At 42.2% G+C, this 17916-nt stretch overlaps 1 protein-coding gene across 4 annotated transcripts in view; it reads right to left on the reverse strand.

Annotated features, from left to right (window-relative positions):
* Positions 1-17916, reverse strand: part of RIPOR2 (RHO family interacting cell polarization regulator 2) — a 231532-nt gene that overhangs the window by 144816 nt on the left and 68800 nt on the right. For all 4 annotated transcript variants that reach the window (XM_040353814.1, XM_040353811.1, XM_040353813.1 and 1 more), the window contains exon 2: positions 4854-4980. In XM_040353814.1, coding sequence (XP_040209748.1) covers positions 4854-4980 — 127 coding nt within the window. The remainder of the gene's footprint in view (positions 1-4853; positions 4981-17916) is intronic.

Consider the following 17916-nt stretch of genomic DNA (forward strand, 5'->3'; position numbering starts at 1 on the left):
TGGATGGCACAACTGACCACTGCTCTGTCCACTACACTATATACTGACCTGTCTAAACTCTCTAATCTCTTTCTCTGGCTGACTTAGTTCACCTGCAGCTTGTGTCTTCCATCAGCCTGGAGGAGGTGAAGAGAGGGTGTCCGGAGGAGGGGGAAGAGATTATGTATGTGAGGTAGTGCTGAGCTGGTAAAAAAAGCTAAAATATATAAAGTGCACTGTGCGATTTTCCTGTGCTGTGCCAAAAAAAATTTAGGGGAAGAGAGCACTCGGCACATTGGTCCGGAGGCTAGGCGAAGGCGGGACCAGCCCCGCCGTGATCGTGGATAGGCCAGCCTTGCCCCGCCATGATCACGGATTGGCCAGCCGTGCCGTGATCACGATTAGGCCAGCAACACTGTAATAGCCCCGCCGCCGTATACGACCATTCACAGGGCACCAGCCAGGGACACAGGAAGTAAACGGGGAGACGGATCCAGCAGTGGCATACACTGCCTGGCGTCCCCCTGAATGTTGCACCCGCTGCGACGTCGCTCCCCACGCTACCCCACTGGCTCCGCCCCCTCTCCGCCCACCGACTTCTGGGTATCGGCTCAGGCATCGGGAGCATTTGTGCGAGTACAAGTACTCGCACAAATGCTCGGTATCGTTCCCGATACCGATACTAGTATCGGGACAACCCTAGTATGTATAATTAACAGTCAGTCTTTGTGGTTCTCTTCATTTGTCTATGATCTATAGGCTACCTATGCTTATTGGTCTATTTAATGCCTGAGACATTCGCAAATTTTTTTTTCTTTTTATAAAAACACTCCTAAAAGGCGCAACTATTATAATATACAATAAACTGAGCCATCTCATACTGTTGTAATGTGTACTTGTATTGCTAACCAAAAAGGAAGTAGATGTACGTATAAAAAAAATAAAATAAAAAATAATAAAAAATGAGGAAGGAAAAAGTGAGAAGAAAGACATGGAGTCCAGACAACCAGCCTCCTCAATATAATAAGACTCAATGGAGGATCCTAGCAAGCTGGGAGTTTGTCATTGAGGGTGGTATTCAAAATAATCCCTGGAGTTCCCAAACCCAATTGTGTTTATCCAAGAAATTGGTACAAAAAGCTGTAAAGTATTCCATTCTGGTACGGAGAGGAGAGATCCAGGACACAAAGAGGGAATGTGTAAAAGACTGCATAGCCTGCCAATAGGGAGTGGACAGTTCCAGTATACAGTGGATATAGAAAGTCTAAACACTCCTGTTGAAATGTCAAGTTTTGGTGATGTAAAAAATAAATAAAATAAAAAAGATAAATAATTTCATAACCTTTTCCACCTTCAATGTGACCTGTAAACTGTACAACTCAGTTGAAAAACAAATTGAAATATTTTAGGTGGAGGGAAGTAAAAATAAAACAAACACTAAAATAATATGACTGCATAAGTGTGCACACCCTTAAACTAATATTTTGGTGAAGCAACTTTTGATTTTATTACAGCACTCAGCCTTTTAAACTTGGCGATATTTGCCCACTTTTCTTTGCAAAAACACTCCAAATCTGTCAGATTGTGAATGCATCTCTTGGGCACAGCACTCTTCAGATCACCCCACAGATTTTCAATCGGATATAGGTCTGGGCCATTCCAAAACTCTAATCATCTTCTGGTGAAGCCATTCCTTTGTTGATTTGGATGTATGCTTTGGGTCATTGTCATGCTGAAAGATGACGTTCCTATTAATATTCAGCTTTCTAGCAGAAGCCTGAAGGTTTTGTGCCAATATTGACTGGCATTTGGAACTGTTCATAATCCCCTCTTCCTTGACTAAGGCCCCGGTTCCAGCTGAAGAAAAAACACCCCAAAGCGTGATGCTGCCACCACCATGCTTCACAGAGAGTATGGTGTTCTTTTGGTGATGTGCAGTGTTGTTTTTGTGCCAAACATATCTTTTGGAATTATGGGCAAAAAGTTCGACCTTGGTTTCATCAGACCAGAACACATTTTCCCACAATGCTTTTGGGAGACTTCAGATGTGTTTTTGCAAAATTTAGCCAGGCTTGGATGTTTTGCTTCTTAAGAAAGGGGGTCGTCTTGCCACTCTACCCCAAAGCCCAGACATATGAAGAATATTGGCAATTGTTGTCACATATGCCACAGAGCCAGTACTTTCTAGCTATCCCTGCAGCTCCTTTAATGCTGCTGTAGGCATCTTGACAGCCTCCCTGATAAAAAAATTTCTTGTCTTTTCATCAATTTTGGAGGAAAGTCCAGCAGTTCTTGGTAATGTCACTGTTGTGCCATATTTTCTTCACTCGATGACTGTCTTCACTGTGTTCCAAAAGGTATATCTTCTCCTGACCGATACCTTTCAACACCAAGATCCCTCTGATGTGTTGGAAGCGCTCTGCGAACATGGCTTTTGCTGTAGGATGCGACTAAGAAAATGTCAGGAGAGACCTACTAGAACAGTTTAACTTTATTTGGGGTTAATCAGAGGCACTTTAAAATGATGGCAGATGTGTACTGACTCCTATTTAACATGAGTTTGAATGTGACTGCTTAATTCCGATTCCCAGTTATAAGAGGGTGTGCACAATTATGCAACCAGATTATTTGAGTTTTTTTATTTTTACTCCCCCCCCCATAAAATATTTCAATAGAGTTGTACAGATGATAGGTCACATTAAAGGTCCAAAATGATTAATCTTTGCCTAATTTTTTTACATCACAAAAACTTTTTACATCACACACTCCTTTTTCACAGGGATGTGTAGACTTTTTATATCCACTGTATATGCTGAAGAGTACCTAGGCAGCACTGCAGTCATATACTAATGGAAGAGGATTTTATACAGATTTTCTTTATAGAGAGTACATATGGAGCTTTTGGAAGCCTGGGCCATATGACTTGCCAGGTGGGGGGGGGGGGGGGGAGGATTTTTTACCTGAGGTCGGCCATACATGGTTGGAATCCTTAATGGATTCGAACCATTAATGGGCAGGCTGAATACTCCAAGTTGATCGATCAATCAACTTGGGTACAACCAGCCTGCCGGATTGTCTTGCAAATATCGCTAGTAACTGCTATAGTCGCTTCTGATAATTACGGTCTTCCCCGCCTGGAGAAGACAATTTCTGATTCCCTTGTCAACATTGTCTTTTTCTGCAACCCGTGGTTGCAGGAAAGAAATTTGCACCGTGTATGGCCTAATGCTGCGTACACATAATCGGAAATTCCGACAAGAAAAATTCGATGTGAGCTTTTGGTCGAAAATTTCAACCATGTGTAGGCTCCAACAGCAAAAATTTGAGAGCTAGTTCTCAATTTTTCCGACGGGAAAAGTTTGTTTGAAATTCCGATCGTCTGTATGCAATTGCGCCACTCAAAAAAACTTGCATGCTCGGAAACAATTCGACGCATGCTCAGAATCATTGAACCTAATTTTTCTTAGCTTGTTGTAGTGTTGTAAGTCACTGCGTTATTGACGGTCAGAATTTTTTGTGACCGTGTGTATGCAACACAAGTTTAACATTCCGTCGTAAAAAAAAAGTTTTCTTGACAGAATTTCCGATCGTGTGTACCCGACATAAGACCAATTCTCATTTGTGCATATACATATGCTTAAAACGTAGGCGGAAGGGAGACAAGCATCCTATATATCTGGGAAATCAGCCCTTTAGATCAAGGATCCTCAAACTATGGCCCTCCAGCTGTTGTAGAACTACACATCCCATGAGGCATTGTAACACACTGACATTCACAGACATGGCTAGGCATGATGGGAATTGTAGTTCCTGAACAACTGGAGGGCCGTAGTTTGAAGACCCATGCTTTAGATGATGGTCCCGCCAGACAGGTGCTTTCAAAGGCTTAGACAAATGTAGAGCGCTAGTAAGAGACTGAGCATAATGATGGATCTGAAGAGAAATAAAAAAAAATAAAAAAGACCTATCTGGGAGATCAAAAGACTGCTGAAGGTCTGAAAAAGATTGGAGCGTTATAGTTCTAGCATCCACCAGTTGACCAAAACGGAATAGGGTTCCATCTTTCCAGTAATGAGACATCTGCACGGTTAAGCTTGACCGGCCTTTATCGAACGGCATAATGGAAAGCCAATGTCTGATCACTGTGTTTTGGCGGGGGGGCTCAGTTATTAGAACACAGTAGCTCATTGGAGGGAGATTGCTTTACTAACGTTGCTTGTGTTAGTACAGCTATCTGTCAGTTTTTTTTTCATTCAGCTCAAAGAAAATTAAAAAAACGCTCTGTGTGTAGCTGCTATAAGTGCAAGTAGATTAAGATATTAATATTAGGACATTAAGATAAATACAGCCTCAGCCTGTGATGGGACAATGACTGCACAGCACCATATAGACGTGGTCATTGCTGTACGCTACACCAGGCAGGTCTTTGTTGCGTTGTACAGTGCATATGATCGAATAGTGTCCATTCCTCTGCCAGTCAGCTCTGCAGAAGCTTACACTGTAGAAGGTCAATATAAAAGACAAATTCAAAAGGTTTATGAAGATGATTTTCAATGACTTATTAAATACAGGGGCTACAATTGTTTTTTTTTTATCCAAGCTTTAAAGCAACAAAATAGGACTACTTCCCAATAATAAACCAGTAGCAAACTACGTATGTAAGCAGTGTTTGGCAGGTAACCTTCATAGAGCACTAATCCAGAGAAATATCTAATACTAGGCAAAATAAATCACCAAATGCCCTTCCTCAATAGCCTTGCTAGATAATAAAGTGCGATTATCATTTTTTAAGTGATAAAATAGAAGGACGTAAGGCACATGCATCATGAGAGTGGATATTCTGCCTGGAGCACAGGCACATTAGAATTACTTACCGAGATCTTCTTTCCGGGATGCCACTAAATCCAGCAAATGACTGACTTCTGAGAATCCCATTAGGTCCTCCTGGAGGAAATGTCTGAGAGCCCACAGACATGATATCAGGGCTTCTGAAAGATAACTCTGCAAGACAAACCAGAAGGGGGGTTTTAGTGCAGGCCTTTGTGTAAAGAGAACACAATGAAATGCTTTTTGTGTTAATCACAGTTGATAAGTGAAGCCTGAACAACACAGATTGGAAAAGACACTGATGGGCTTCCACCTTGGGGAATAATTGCACAATGGAGATAACCTGTTTTATGGTTTTCCTCAATGCCAGTCATACTTGCCATGCAGTACAACTTTTCTATGTATTTCACATAGCTGAATGCTAAAAAAAATGCACATTTTCATATCCGTTAAGGGCATTTTTTTCCCCCAGTAGAATGATATGAAACAAAAGTACCAAAAGCACACAACACTGCATGTTCACCTAATAAGCATGAATTGTAGTCAGTAGTGTGCAGTTCACAAAACTAGACAAAAACCTAACTGACGTTTATTTGGATAAAGCACTGTCAATCAACAATTACCATTTCTCTTTTAGGCCTCATTCACACGACGGGCCTTTCGGGTCTGCCTGTCACGAACCTGAACGGCCGCTCCATGCATCACTATGGAGCGTCGGATGTCAGCGGAGACATGTCCGCTGGCATCCGAACCGATCCGCTAAAAACAGACGTATGGGGGCCATGTCCCCATCCGTCCATGGCGGATCGGGTAAGATCTGATGAAAATGGACATGCTGTCCGGATTCATCAGATCGCTCCATAGGACACAGCGGTGCCCGACAAGCCCCTCCCTGCTCAGTGAGCAGAGAGGAGCTTGTCATCCGTCGGCTCAGCGGAGATCTGTGGACTGATCTCCCGCTGAGGAGGCGAACTCCGTAGCGACGGAGTGTGACGGAGTCCGCCTCGTGTGAATGTGCCCTTAGGCTCCGTTCACACTAGTGTGACTTGTCATGTGACTTTGGACAAAGTCGCATTACAAGTTGCAGCCCATTGATTTTAATGGCATCCATTTCAATCTTTGCAACTTAGAGTCATTCTAAGAGTTTCTGCACTAAAGTCACACTAGTGGACCTAACTGAAATACCGTTTTCACCCTTTTCATTCTTTATTGCTGTTGATCTCCTGCAACCTACATGCAGGAGCAGAACTCCAGGTTTCAATACATTTTTAAAAGTAAATTTGGACCAAACTGATGTAAACCATTTACTTCACTAGCAAAGCAGTGGCGGTGTGCGCTGTATGAAACTGTATGTAGCCTCCGCTACATACAGTATACGGTCCTATGTTCCAGCAGCAAGACCAGAATCTCCATTTTCTTTGCCATGGCTCACTAACACATAGGAATGTAGCGGAATAGTTTTCACCCAACTGACTAAACACTACAGGAATGTGTGCCATCTTCCTTAAAGTGTTACTAAACCCATAACCGTAAAATCTGTCTATATATGCAGTAAAGCATGCTCATTATATTCACTGTGTCTAAGGAACCTAGGGTGTTAATCCTGCGAATTGTGTAAAAAGGCTGTTTGGTCCTGTCTTCTCTGATCTTCCCCTTCTTCCTTCCACTGTCCCTGTCTCCCGATTGTACAGAGCCTTGGGGACACTCTGCACATGCTCAGTTTGCCGTGTATTGCTAGAGAGTTTTTTTTTTTTTTTGGGAGGGTGCATGGGATTAGTTCAGGGCCAATCAGCACTGTCCAGACAGAGGATCTGGAGTCATGCAGCCTTATGGGACAGTCAAAGGAGATTGAAAACTCTTCCTACAAGCTTCAACCAGTGCTTGGCCAGATACTGATAGAAGTCGTCACAAGGCTGCTACATACTGCTGACGAGAAAAGGTATTTAGCAGTTTAGATTTACTAAAATAATTGCATTTCCGTGTACTATGTACTGTGGGAGATCAGATATAGTGAATACAGGGTCCTAGGTTTAGAAACACTTTAAAGAGCATCTTTGCTCCGTATTAAAAATGAAAAGTCAGCAGCTATAAACCCTGTAGCTGCTGATTAAAAAAAAAAAAAAGAATTGTGGGGAGAGAACCTCTGGAAGATCACTGTGGCAATCGTCTGGTTTGATCATCTGTCAATCTGTCGGAAATAGGTGGGACTCCTTGGCGAAGGGAATCTATAGCTAAACTTCTTGTTAAATGTTTCCAATTACATTTATCTCCATCTGTTGTTAAGTATATACGGTAACCTTTATTGCGTGAGTATAAGCCGACCTGAATATAAGCCGAGGCACCCAATTTTACCACAAGAAACTGGGAAAACGTATTGACTCGAGTATAAGCCTAGGGTGTCCATGTGCATGCCTCACTGTGCCCATGCCTAGACTGGCGTTTAACATGGGAGTCTATGGAAGGAGTGCCGGCTTTGAAAAAATCAGTGCTCCCCAGCCGTAGGTCCCCCAGACAACAAATTTTGCACACTTATAGAAGAGCAATGGGGCTACATGTGTGCCAAGTTCCGGGTCCAGGGAACCCAAGACCGGCCAGTACCGGCTCCCCAAATTTACTGGAGAAATTACCGTTTAACATGGGAGTCTATAGAAGGGGTGCCCGGGTTTGAAAAATCGGTGCTCCCTGGCTGTAGGTCCCTGGACAACATACTTTGCACACTTGTAAAGGAAGAGTGGGGCTACATGTGCCAAGTTTGGGGTCCAAGGGACCTATGGCCGGCTGGTACCGGATCCCCAAATTCCGGGAGATCAGGCGCAAAAAGGTGACTCGAGTATAAGCAGAGGGGGCATTTTCAGCATAAGAAAAAATGTGCTGAAAAACTCGGCTTATACTCGAGTATATACAATTTAACTTTACTTGCAAGTGCTTGTGTGATCTTTTTGCACAGCTCGAAAATAAACCTCAAAAACATAAATCAACAACACGTAACCGTGATAAAAAAACATTGTCCAGCTACCAGAACAAAAATTAGATGCAGCAGCTTTGTGCACTGTATACACTGTATGTATCCTCAGATGTATACAACGCTGTGTTTTATCAGCAGGATGGAAACTTAATGTCCCGCTCCCAGAAGAAAATTAGGTCATTCACAGTGTGCTTTGTATTCTGTGAATACAAAACGTCCTCTGATTGGTTAAGATTGAGAGAAGGCTACTTACGTCACGATATCCACCTCAGCAAATCAGAGGAAGCTTTGTATTCATTCATAAAATACAAAGCTCCCTGTGAAGGCCTGAGCACTCAGCCCGACTTGACATTAAGTTCCATAACGCTGTTGAAACACACTGCTGAGAAAACATACAGTTTATACAGTGCACATGGCCGCTGCATCTGTCATTTATTTGGACCAGATTAGTCCAAACCAACTATTGAAAGTTCACAAAAAAAAGGATCATTCTGGCCTCAAAAAAAAAAAAAAAAAAAATGCACTGAACACCTTATTGGTTTATTTGCACTTCCAGTTATCTCTAATGCCGTATACACATGATCGAAAATTCCGACAAGAAAACCGTGGATTTTTTCCAACAGAATTTTGGCTCAAACTTGTCTTGCATATACACAATCACACCAAATTCCGACTGTCAAGAACGCGGTGAAGTACAACACTACTACGAACTGAGAAAAATGAAGTTCAATGCTTCCATGCGTCGACTTTATTCCGAGCATGTGTAGGATTTTTCTCCACTGGAATTGCATACAGACTATCGGAATTTCCGACAAGAACCTTTCCCGTCGAAAAATTTGAGAACCAGCTCTCAAATATTTCTTGGGGGAAATTCGACAGAAAAATTCCGTTGGAGCCTGCACACAGTCAGGATTTCCAGCCAAAAGCTCACATCGGACTTTTCTTGTCGGAATTTTCTGATCGCGTGTACGGGGCATTAGTCCCCTGCAAAATCCCACAAATACATATAGATCCTGCCAGTGAAGTCCACCTAATGCAGCTTCCTGCAATAGTGTTGATATGATGCTACACTGCTCCTGAATTCAGAACAATTGCCACTCATGTAGGCTGTGTCTGCTTTCACAATTATGAAACGTTGTTGCAGGGGATATGGCTATTAGCAGTATTTACTGATTCACAGACCTATAGCTGGTCATATCTAGTCCTGTCCACTGCTTGGAAGGACAACCTTTGCTGTTAAAGCATTCCCATTGTGAGCTGCAGTGTCTGGGAGGGGGGAGCGTCAGACAAATAAAAAGGAAGGTTTGGCTCTGTCCAAAGTAAAAATGTTTTTACATTATATTTTTTAAACAGAAAAGACGTTTTTACATTTTAGTGATTGGGATTGCCCATACTTTAATGTCTACCTTGTGAACAAGCTAGTGAACATTAGACGGATCACCAAATTCTAAGAGTTCCCAATGTTACATAAACAGAATGATAATCATGCAGGAAAACACATAAGCTTTTATAGAGGCAATAAAAATAAACATGAGGTTTGAAGTCAGCAGGCTGGAGAGCAGGCACGTAATACATGTTGTGCTATTTGTGGAAATCAGCAGGATTCTTGTATATACAGCTCGCTTCCCACCCTCCTCTCAATCATGCTCACATCTATTTTTTATTCCTTGATCAGATCATTTCCCATTTAGAAGAAACAAAAGAAAGTCTCACAAGGGCTATCTCGGCTTCACCCACTCTTTATTTAATACAAAGCAGATTCAAAAAAAGTCAAAATCCATCTGGCCAATAACCATTTCACTTGCTATCTGCAATCTTTTTTCAAGGCAATCATTTCTCATCATTCAATCATTATGGGTATCACTTGTAACACATGAATTTGTTATATCACCTTCACAACAGTGTTCATTTCGACATAAAAATTTCCATTTAGGCTTGGTTCACACTGCTGCAACAAAGTCATATTACCTTGCCCGTGACTTCTTTCCGACTCGGATGCCATTTAGGAGCCTGTACAAGAGATGAAATCGCACCCAAGTCAGACCAAAGTAGTGCAGGAACCTTTTCTAAAGTCGGAGTGACTTGAATAGGATCAGTTAAGACAGCTCTTGTAGGAAAGCCTTGCATTTGGCATGTCATGTGACTTGGAGTCTCACAAGTTGGATCCCCTGTTGCAGAAGTGTGAACCAGGTCTCAGTCAGTCTTGACTAAAATGCAATTTTAGTTTTAGTTGTATTTTAGTCATTTGAATTGTTTTAGTTGTATTTTAGTCAACTAAGATAGAATGGGTTTAGTAAAATTGTAATGCATTAAAGCATATTTCTAGAATTTCCAAAATCATTATATACTCCTGGAGTAAAAGAAATCTAACATGTTATTTTGTATTAAGGTTTGGCCATGTATTACAGACACAGATTTAGCCATTGTGATATATAACCAGTGTTATTTTTGATGTCAAATCGCGATTAAGTCAGTCTTTTGATGAAAATGTCATTTTAGTGTGTCGTATTTTAGTCATCCATAATTGTTTTAGATGCATTTTAGTCATCTGAACTGTTCTAAAATAGTTTTAATTTAGATGACAAAAAAAATTTCGTAGACAAAAATAAGATTGCTTCACAAGGAGCGACTTTACCTCAGTATGCTTTTGTTACAAACATGCAGTAAAAATACTTGTCCCTATAAAATATTGTTGCGCGATTTTAAAATAAAAATCTTTATAGATTGACAGGAAGGAGAGGAAATACATTTTGCAAATCAGATATTTGAGGACTATACAAAATAAATCTCTTATGTAACTGTCTGTAACAGAAGGGTCTCTGTATCAAAAGCACCCCAAACAAAATGTGACTGAAAACGCATTAGGATTCCAAGTCCCAGGGAAGATCTGGCCCACCATTCATGGCAAGGTGGAGCGTCATGTACATAGCCTTCATCCACCCTGTCCTTGCATACTAAAAAAAACAATTATTGGCACAAAAAAAAAAAAAAAAAAAAAAAAAAGCTGTAAAAAAATCAAAAAAAAATCAGGCAAGAAAAAATAAAAAAAGTTAGGAAAACCAGTTGCCAAATAGTGTATATACCTCTCTGCCTATGACCAGAATAATAAACATTGTGATAAAGGCCCTGTCTATAGATTAAGTTCCCAATAGGGAGCTGTAGAAGTGAAAAAGATAACATTTTCCCAATAAACAATACAATATATTTTATCAATCCCTTCATCTATATGACCACTGCCCATTCTCCATGATCTTGTTCACCCGAGCAAACCAATCCCTCTATGGAGGCACTCCTATAGTAAAAAAAAAAACGTATAGGGCACTTATCTGCATTAAAGGAGTTAGAACGCTAGAGTCTTTTTATACCACTTAATAGAGGTAGGCGTCATATGAAATAAAAAGTTCCAGTGCGCAGAAATTGGTGGTGTTAAGTCAGAACTTATGTATTGCTTCTCAAACGGACTTGCTTATTGGATAGTCCCACCACATAGGCAAAAATGCATCTTTATCTCCATAGCCTCCCAAATACCATTGGGATACATTGAAGCCAACAGAGTTGGTACCCTGTATCACATGCCATTTTTTTTGTATGCAGCAACTGATGGTTATGGGGTAAAAATGATCAAAAATTATTCCCGGCAAGCCACACTGGAAACTCGATCTTATTTTGATTGTTTGCTTCTGAATCAAGCCTGTGTTTAAAATCATATTGGAAGATCATCCAGCATGAACTTTAAACATACTGAATGTATGCAAGATTCAAGAAACGGTTTTCAGGTTGTGATAAGATGACCAAAAACCCTATTGTAAAAAAAAAAAAAAAATGGACAGTCATACTACAAAAGGCCACACATAAAAAGAGGGAAATAACATAACATGGTATAGAGAACGGTCATAATTTTTTTCGAATGAGAACGTTATATTGAATATTTTGTGGATAATTTAATACATACATGGAAGTAATTATCAGAACTTGTTTGATGGCGTTTATATTGGTCCAGCAGTGCACCAACACCTTTGCAGCCATTGTGCTATATCAGGGGTCTCCAAACAAACATTCTAAACAAAGGGCCGGTTTATTGCCCTTCAGACTCTTGGAGGGCCGGACTTTGGCCAGCAGGAGTGGAAATTTTCCTGGCATCATTGTTAGTAAACATCTGGTATCAGGGGGAGGAATAATGCCCCATTGCTGGTATCATAGGGAGGAATAGTGCTCAATTAGTTGTGTTCAGATGGCATAATAGTGTCTCGTATCAGTGGGAGGGATAGTGCCCCAAGGGCCGGAAAAAGGCAAGCAAAGGGCCACATCTGGCCCTCGGGCCGCAGTTTGGAGACCACTGTGCTATATGCTGGGTGTTCGATGTGCTCCTGTACTTTTAAGGAGGGGTGGCTCCCCTTCAGTCCACCTGCCCCCATCTATCCATTAGAATGCATGTGCCTCCACTGTGGGGACGCTCATTGTTTAGTGTTAGGACCACAGATTACAGGGTGCCTTGGCGTGGCTCACCCATGCGCTTGCAAATGCGTGCGGACAAAACCCCTGTTTTAACGCATACTGTTAGACAGAGGCTTGGTTTTTCCCTGGGTTTTCCCCAGGTTTTGTTGTTACTTGTTTGATGGTAGGCTGGACTGCCTAAGGCAGCTTTTCTTAACCTTTTTACCCTAGAGGAACCCTTGAAATAAAATTTTCAGGCTCTTGGGGAACTCCTTTTTTTTTTTTAGCAGAACGCTGTATACAGCTCATGATACATTAGCATGATTACCACATCAAAGAAAGCTTTAAATGTAAGAATAAGTAATGTAGTGAAGTTAGTGTCCAGTTTATAATTACCCCCTTGCATTGGTGATCAGTAAAGTTGGGAGATCAACCCTCCATTGCTCAAAGCCAGGGGCGGACTGACCATTGAGGCACTCGGGCACTGCCCGAGGGCCCAATGCCACTAGGGGGCCCCATCAGGGTTGCCAGGCTCAGTAAAACCAGGGACAGTATGTCAAAATCTGTCCCTGATATGTCCGAAACCGACATGCTTTTGATGTGAAAATCCCGAGATTTTAGCTGCCCCGCCTCTGCACTGCCTCCTGGCATGGTGGCCATCTGTAAGTCCGGGGGCCCCATAATCTTCTATTGCCCGGGGGCCCCATGAGTTGTCAGTCCGCCCCTGCTCAAAGCTCAAGGAACCCTTAGCAACTTTAAGAGGAAGCCTAGTGTTCCATGGAACCCTAGTTGAGAAACACTGGCCTAAAAAGTGTTCATAGTTGGCTTTGAGCACTGCAGAAAATGCCCACTGATCTATAGCCAGTCATACATTCAGGCACCAGGCAAAGGGCAACTAATGTTTATTGGTATATTATATAGTTATCCCCAGTGTCGCCTCCTCATATAAGAAAAAATATCTGGATTAGTTAAAATCCAGATCACTGAAGGTCCAAGTAATAGGGACCTCTGCTTCTCCAAATATGAAGAGAAAAGTGGCAGATCAAGTGAAACATCGAAGAAAAGGTTAATTAATAAATAGAGTCAATGTACCATCCAGAACTCTAAGGAAAATGGTTTCTTTTCTTTCACATAATAAATGTTCTTTTTGAGCCTTGTTTGTCTTAATGATTGCTTTTTTCCCTCTATGAAATTTTGCGTGCCAAGTGAAAATGTTTCCATGGCAGCAACTGCTACACCATATTAATCAGACCCTGCAAGAGCCAACTCCATTTATATTCAGATTAAAACAGTAAAGCCAAGTAGATTAAAAAAAGTCGTGATACAAGGTAAACCAACAAAAATTAGTTGTGTCCAACGTATTTTAAGTTTAAAAATTGGAATTAGCAGACTATTTGTTAAGGTGATGTCTGTGGGTTTGCCAACAAAAGTGTTTCAAACTGCTGACTAATGTTTACCCAGGCTGGGATTTTGTTTTCTTTAATTAACAAGCAAGGTACGTCTGTCAGTAGACCGTATGGAGAAGTGGGGTCAGCGTGGAGGAGTCCTGAATGCTCCAACTACATCTCAAGGTTAATGGGATCTGAACGACCTGATCATAAGGGATGGAATGCAGACCAAGATCAAGAGCAGGAGATAGATGAGGAGCAGACCATAATCCTGGCCAAATACAGACACTGTAGTAGCATATATCTCATTATAGACTTTCACTGTCTGTACGTGGTTTAAGATCTCTGCAGAAAATGTATGTTTTTAGTTCACTTAACCACTTCCCGACCGCCGCATGTAGATATACATCGGCAGAATGGCACGGACAGGCACATCAACGTACCTGTACGTCCCTTCCTAGACGTGGGTCGGCGGTCCGATTGGGACCCCCCCGCTACACGCGGCGGTCGGGTTCCCTCGGGGAGCGATTCGGGACGACGGCGCGACTATTTGTTTATAGCCACTCCGTCGCGATCGCTCCCCGAAGCTGAAGAACGGGGAGAGCCGTATGTAAACACGGCTTCCCCGTGCTTCACTATGGCGCTGCATCGATCGAGTGATCCCCTTTATAGGGAGACTCGATCGATGACGTCATTCCTACAGCCACACCCCCCTACAGTTGTAAACACACACTAAGTGTACACTAAACCCTACAGCGCCACCTGTGGTTAACTCCCAAACTGCAACTGTCATTTTCACAATAAAGAATGCAATTTAAATGCATTTTTTGCTGTGAAAATGACAATGGTCCCAAAAAGGTGTCAAAATTGTCCGAAGTGTCCGCCATAATGTCGCAGTCACGAAAAAAAATCGCTGATCGCCGCCATTAGTAGTAAAAAAAAAAAAATAATAAACAAAAATGCAATAAAACTATCCCCTATTTTGTAAACGCTATAAATTTTGCGCAAACCAATCGATAAACGCTTATTGCGATTTTTTTTACCAAAACTAGGTAGAAGAATACGTATCGGCCTAAACTGAGGAAAACATTTTTTTTTATGTTTTTGGGGGATATTTATTATAGCAAAAAGTAAAAAATATTGCATTTTTTTCAAAATTTACGCTCTATTTTTGTTTATAGCGCAAAAAATAAAAACCACAGAGGTGATCAAATACCACCAAAAGAAAGCTCTATTTGTGGGGAAAAAAGGACGCCAATTTTGTTTGGGAGCCACGTCGCACGACCGCGAAATTGTCTGTTAAAGCGACGCAGTCCCGAACTGTAAAAACACCTTGGGTCTTTAGGCAGCATATTGGTCCGGGGCTTAAGTGGTTAATATTGTATGCATAGACAAAGCAAGAATAATTCCAACTGCACATTTTGGGAAAGTAGCATCAGCCACTTTCCCAATCAGAAAGTTGTATTTGCCCATCAATTCTTCTTTGAAGATTATAGGAGCAGAGATCACCTAATGCATGGGAACGGTGAATACGGACTGTTTATTTCTAAATGGCCAGATCCCTCTTGTGTATAAGCAGTTTTAGGGAATAAACTTGTAGGCAGGTCACCTACAGGTGTGCTGGTTTAGCCATTGACTGGCCCAGCCTGGGCATTTTGCAGTCCGTCTGAGGTACTAAGGATCTGGAGGACTACCTTGTGGAGGAAAGCCTGGGCAGCCAACTAGTCATAGTTAAGTTTAGGATATGGACACTGTTCATGTTAAACTATTTTGCTGAAAACAAAGTAAAGTTGCATCAACTGTTCCAAGTGGGGTCTGAAGTTATTAAAAGGGGTACATGATGGTTCCTGGCGTATAAAAAGAACTTGGGTAAGCAAAGCACATTGGGGGAGTAGAACGCTTAGGTGCTACAAAAGGTCTACTCAGCAAGCCAAGCAAGAGAAGTAATGTCGTTTTTATGGCTAAGTGTTAGAACAAGCTACAATGCAACCAGTCGTGAAGCCTGGTACTTGGAATAGGCGCTGGGTCCTCTGGTAGCAAGGGGGTTGATGCTTCAGCTCCCTCCCCAATGGTCAGTATCCAGTAGCAACCGGGAACCAAACTTGCATTACAGCAATCCATGACCTGGTCACAGGGTACGGAAAGGAAGGAGCCAACAAGTGCACGCACGAGATCTGCGCTCTGTGCACAGTGGGACCAAATTATTTTACTGGGAGTGAGGCAACAGAGGTACTGGGAGAGCTGGTCGCAAGTCAGAGTGGTCATTAAACAGGCAAGTCGTTAAATGAGGAGTATCTGCATATATCTAAAAACTGATCAATCCTGATGTACCGATAGCCCATCTCATATCTTGAGGCCCAAAAATGCCAGGACAGTAAAAATCTCTCAAACTACCCCTTTTTTTAATTTGTAATTTTTTTTAATTTGAAATATTGGTCTCTAGTGCATTACAGCACCATTGTATAACTGGTGTGGCAGTGATCAGAGACACCGACTATTGACAGTATGAAAAAAAATAAAACAAACCTTTTCCTCGTTTACGATTGGACAGATCTTGAAAAGCAAATTTTCACTAAAATATGCAAAATAATTCACCTTGCAATTATGAAATGCACTTTCAAAGTGAATGTGGTCTACTCCTTTGGCAAATCAGTGTCAATACTTGTCAAAATGTCTGCATATTTCATCTGCACTTTATTTTGTATACCGAATGACTCCGACGTCCCATACACACCAGGAATCTACCAACTAAAAAGTAGCACATGTAGTTTATTTCAACTCTGTGCTTAGCTCTCCATCTTTCCCCTTAATGTAACTCTCGATGACTCCAGAGACAGTAAAAACAAACACAAGGAAGAGAGCGCTCGCTATACACACTTCACATAGTCAAACAGATCAACTTACACAGGAATTTACACCATGTGTGTATCAGACTTGAGCAACACGTCTGGCATGAAATAATGATACTTTGTAAATTATGCCCAGTTTTATTAAAGTCTAAAATATAGGAAGCAATATTTTTTTTCATTGAAAAAATGGAAGCATGCGTCACACTTCACTCCTGAGTTGGCATCTTACATTAGCTGGCTTTCACCAACCACATCAGTTTAAGGCTGGGTTCACACTTATGACATGGGAATTGTATGTGGAGAAACCCACATACAATTCGCAATACAGTGTGACCTGCCCTCTATGGATCTGGTTCACACATCTCCAGAGCGGCTCTGGTGCGAATAGCACAGGAGTCCTGGGTGCTTTTGGTCCGTTTCAGGTCCAAAATTAAGCCCAAAATTCTGGCGGAAATCAGACCTGAAAATTGTGAATGGAGACACACCGGACCCTGCTGTGAGCCACAGCATTATATCGTGTGAGCCACTGCATTATATAATGTGAACCAAGCCTTAAGGGTTAGGCCCCTTTCACATGTCTGTTCCGCTAATCCGTTATTACAAGTCCGTTAACGGACTTGTAATACATCCCTATGGGATCGCGTCCGTTAGCGGATGGAGCATCCGCTAGCGTCCGCGTCCGTCGGGATCAGCTTTTCCGAACAGAAGAAACCCTATTTTTCTTCCGTTCGGCGGAGCGGAACTGATGCAGACGGACAGACGGTCCGTCTGCATCAGGTTCCCCATAGGGGACAGCGGAGCAGAGACAGGGCGGTCCCTGCACTGTGTGCGGGGACCGCCCTATCCGCCGACAGCTGAGCGGGGACCCCCGCTGAGCTGACGGAGACACACGGAGCGGACCCGGAAACGGTCCGCTCCGTGTGAAAGAGCCCTTAGTTGGCCTTTACCAAAAAAAAGGCCTATGTAGGTAAGGGGTGTCTTTTGATAAACGCAAACTGTGCAGCTTTGACCAAAGCTGAATAATGTGTCTGCTAAAGGTGTAGGCCATTTACACACCTCCCAAAGAGATACAAAAAACAAAACAAAACCCAGATGGCATCATCCCTTCTGGCCTTGATGCTAGGACATTGCAAAGACACGCCATTACTGCTCCCCCTCCTCCATCACATGCTTGGTCCACTATCTCCCTTATCACAGAATCATTGAGCTCAGAATTAGACCCCTTTCACACTGAGACAGGTTTCAGGCATTTTAGCGCTAAAAACGGAAAACTGCCTCTGATGCGTCCTCAGTGTGAAAGCCCAAGTGCTTTCACAATGGGGCGGTGCGCTTGCAGGATGGGAAAACAAGTCCTACAAGCAGTGTATAAAGCGCTCCTACACCGCCCCTGCCCATTAGAATGAATGGGCAGCGCTTCCAAAGCACCACAACACAGGTTGTTTTAACCCCTTCTTCGGTCGCTAGCAGGGGTTAA

The sequence above is a fragment of the Rana temporaria genome, chromosome 5 (assembly GCF_905171775.1).
Source record: "Rana temporaria chromosome 5, aRanTem1.1, whole genome shotgun sequence".
Lineage (NCBI taxonomy): Eukaryota > Metazoa > Chordata > Amphibia > Anura > Ranidae > Rana > Rana temporaria.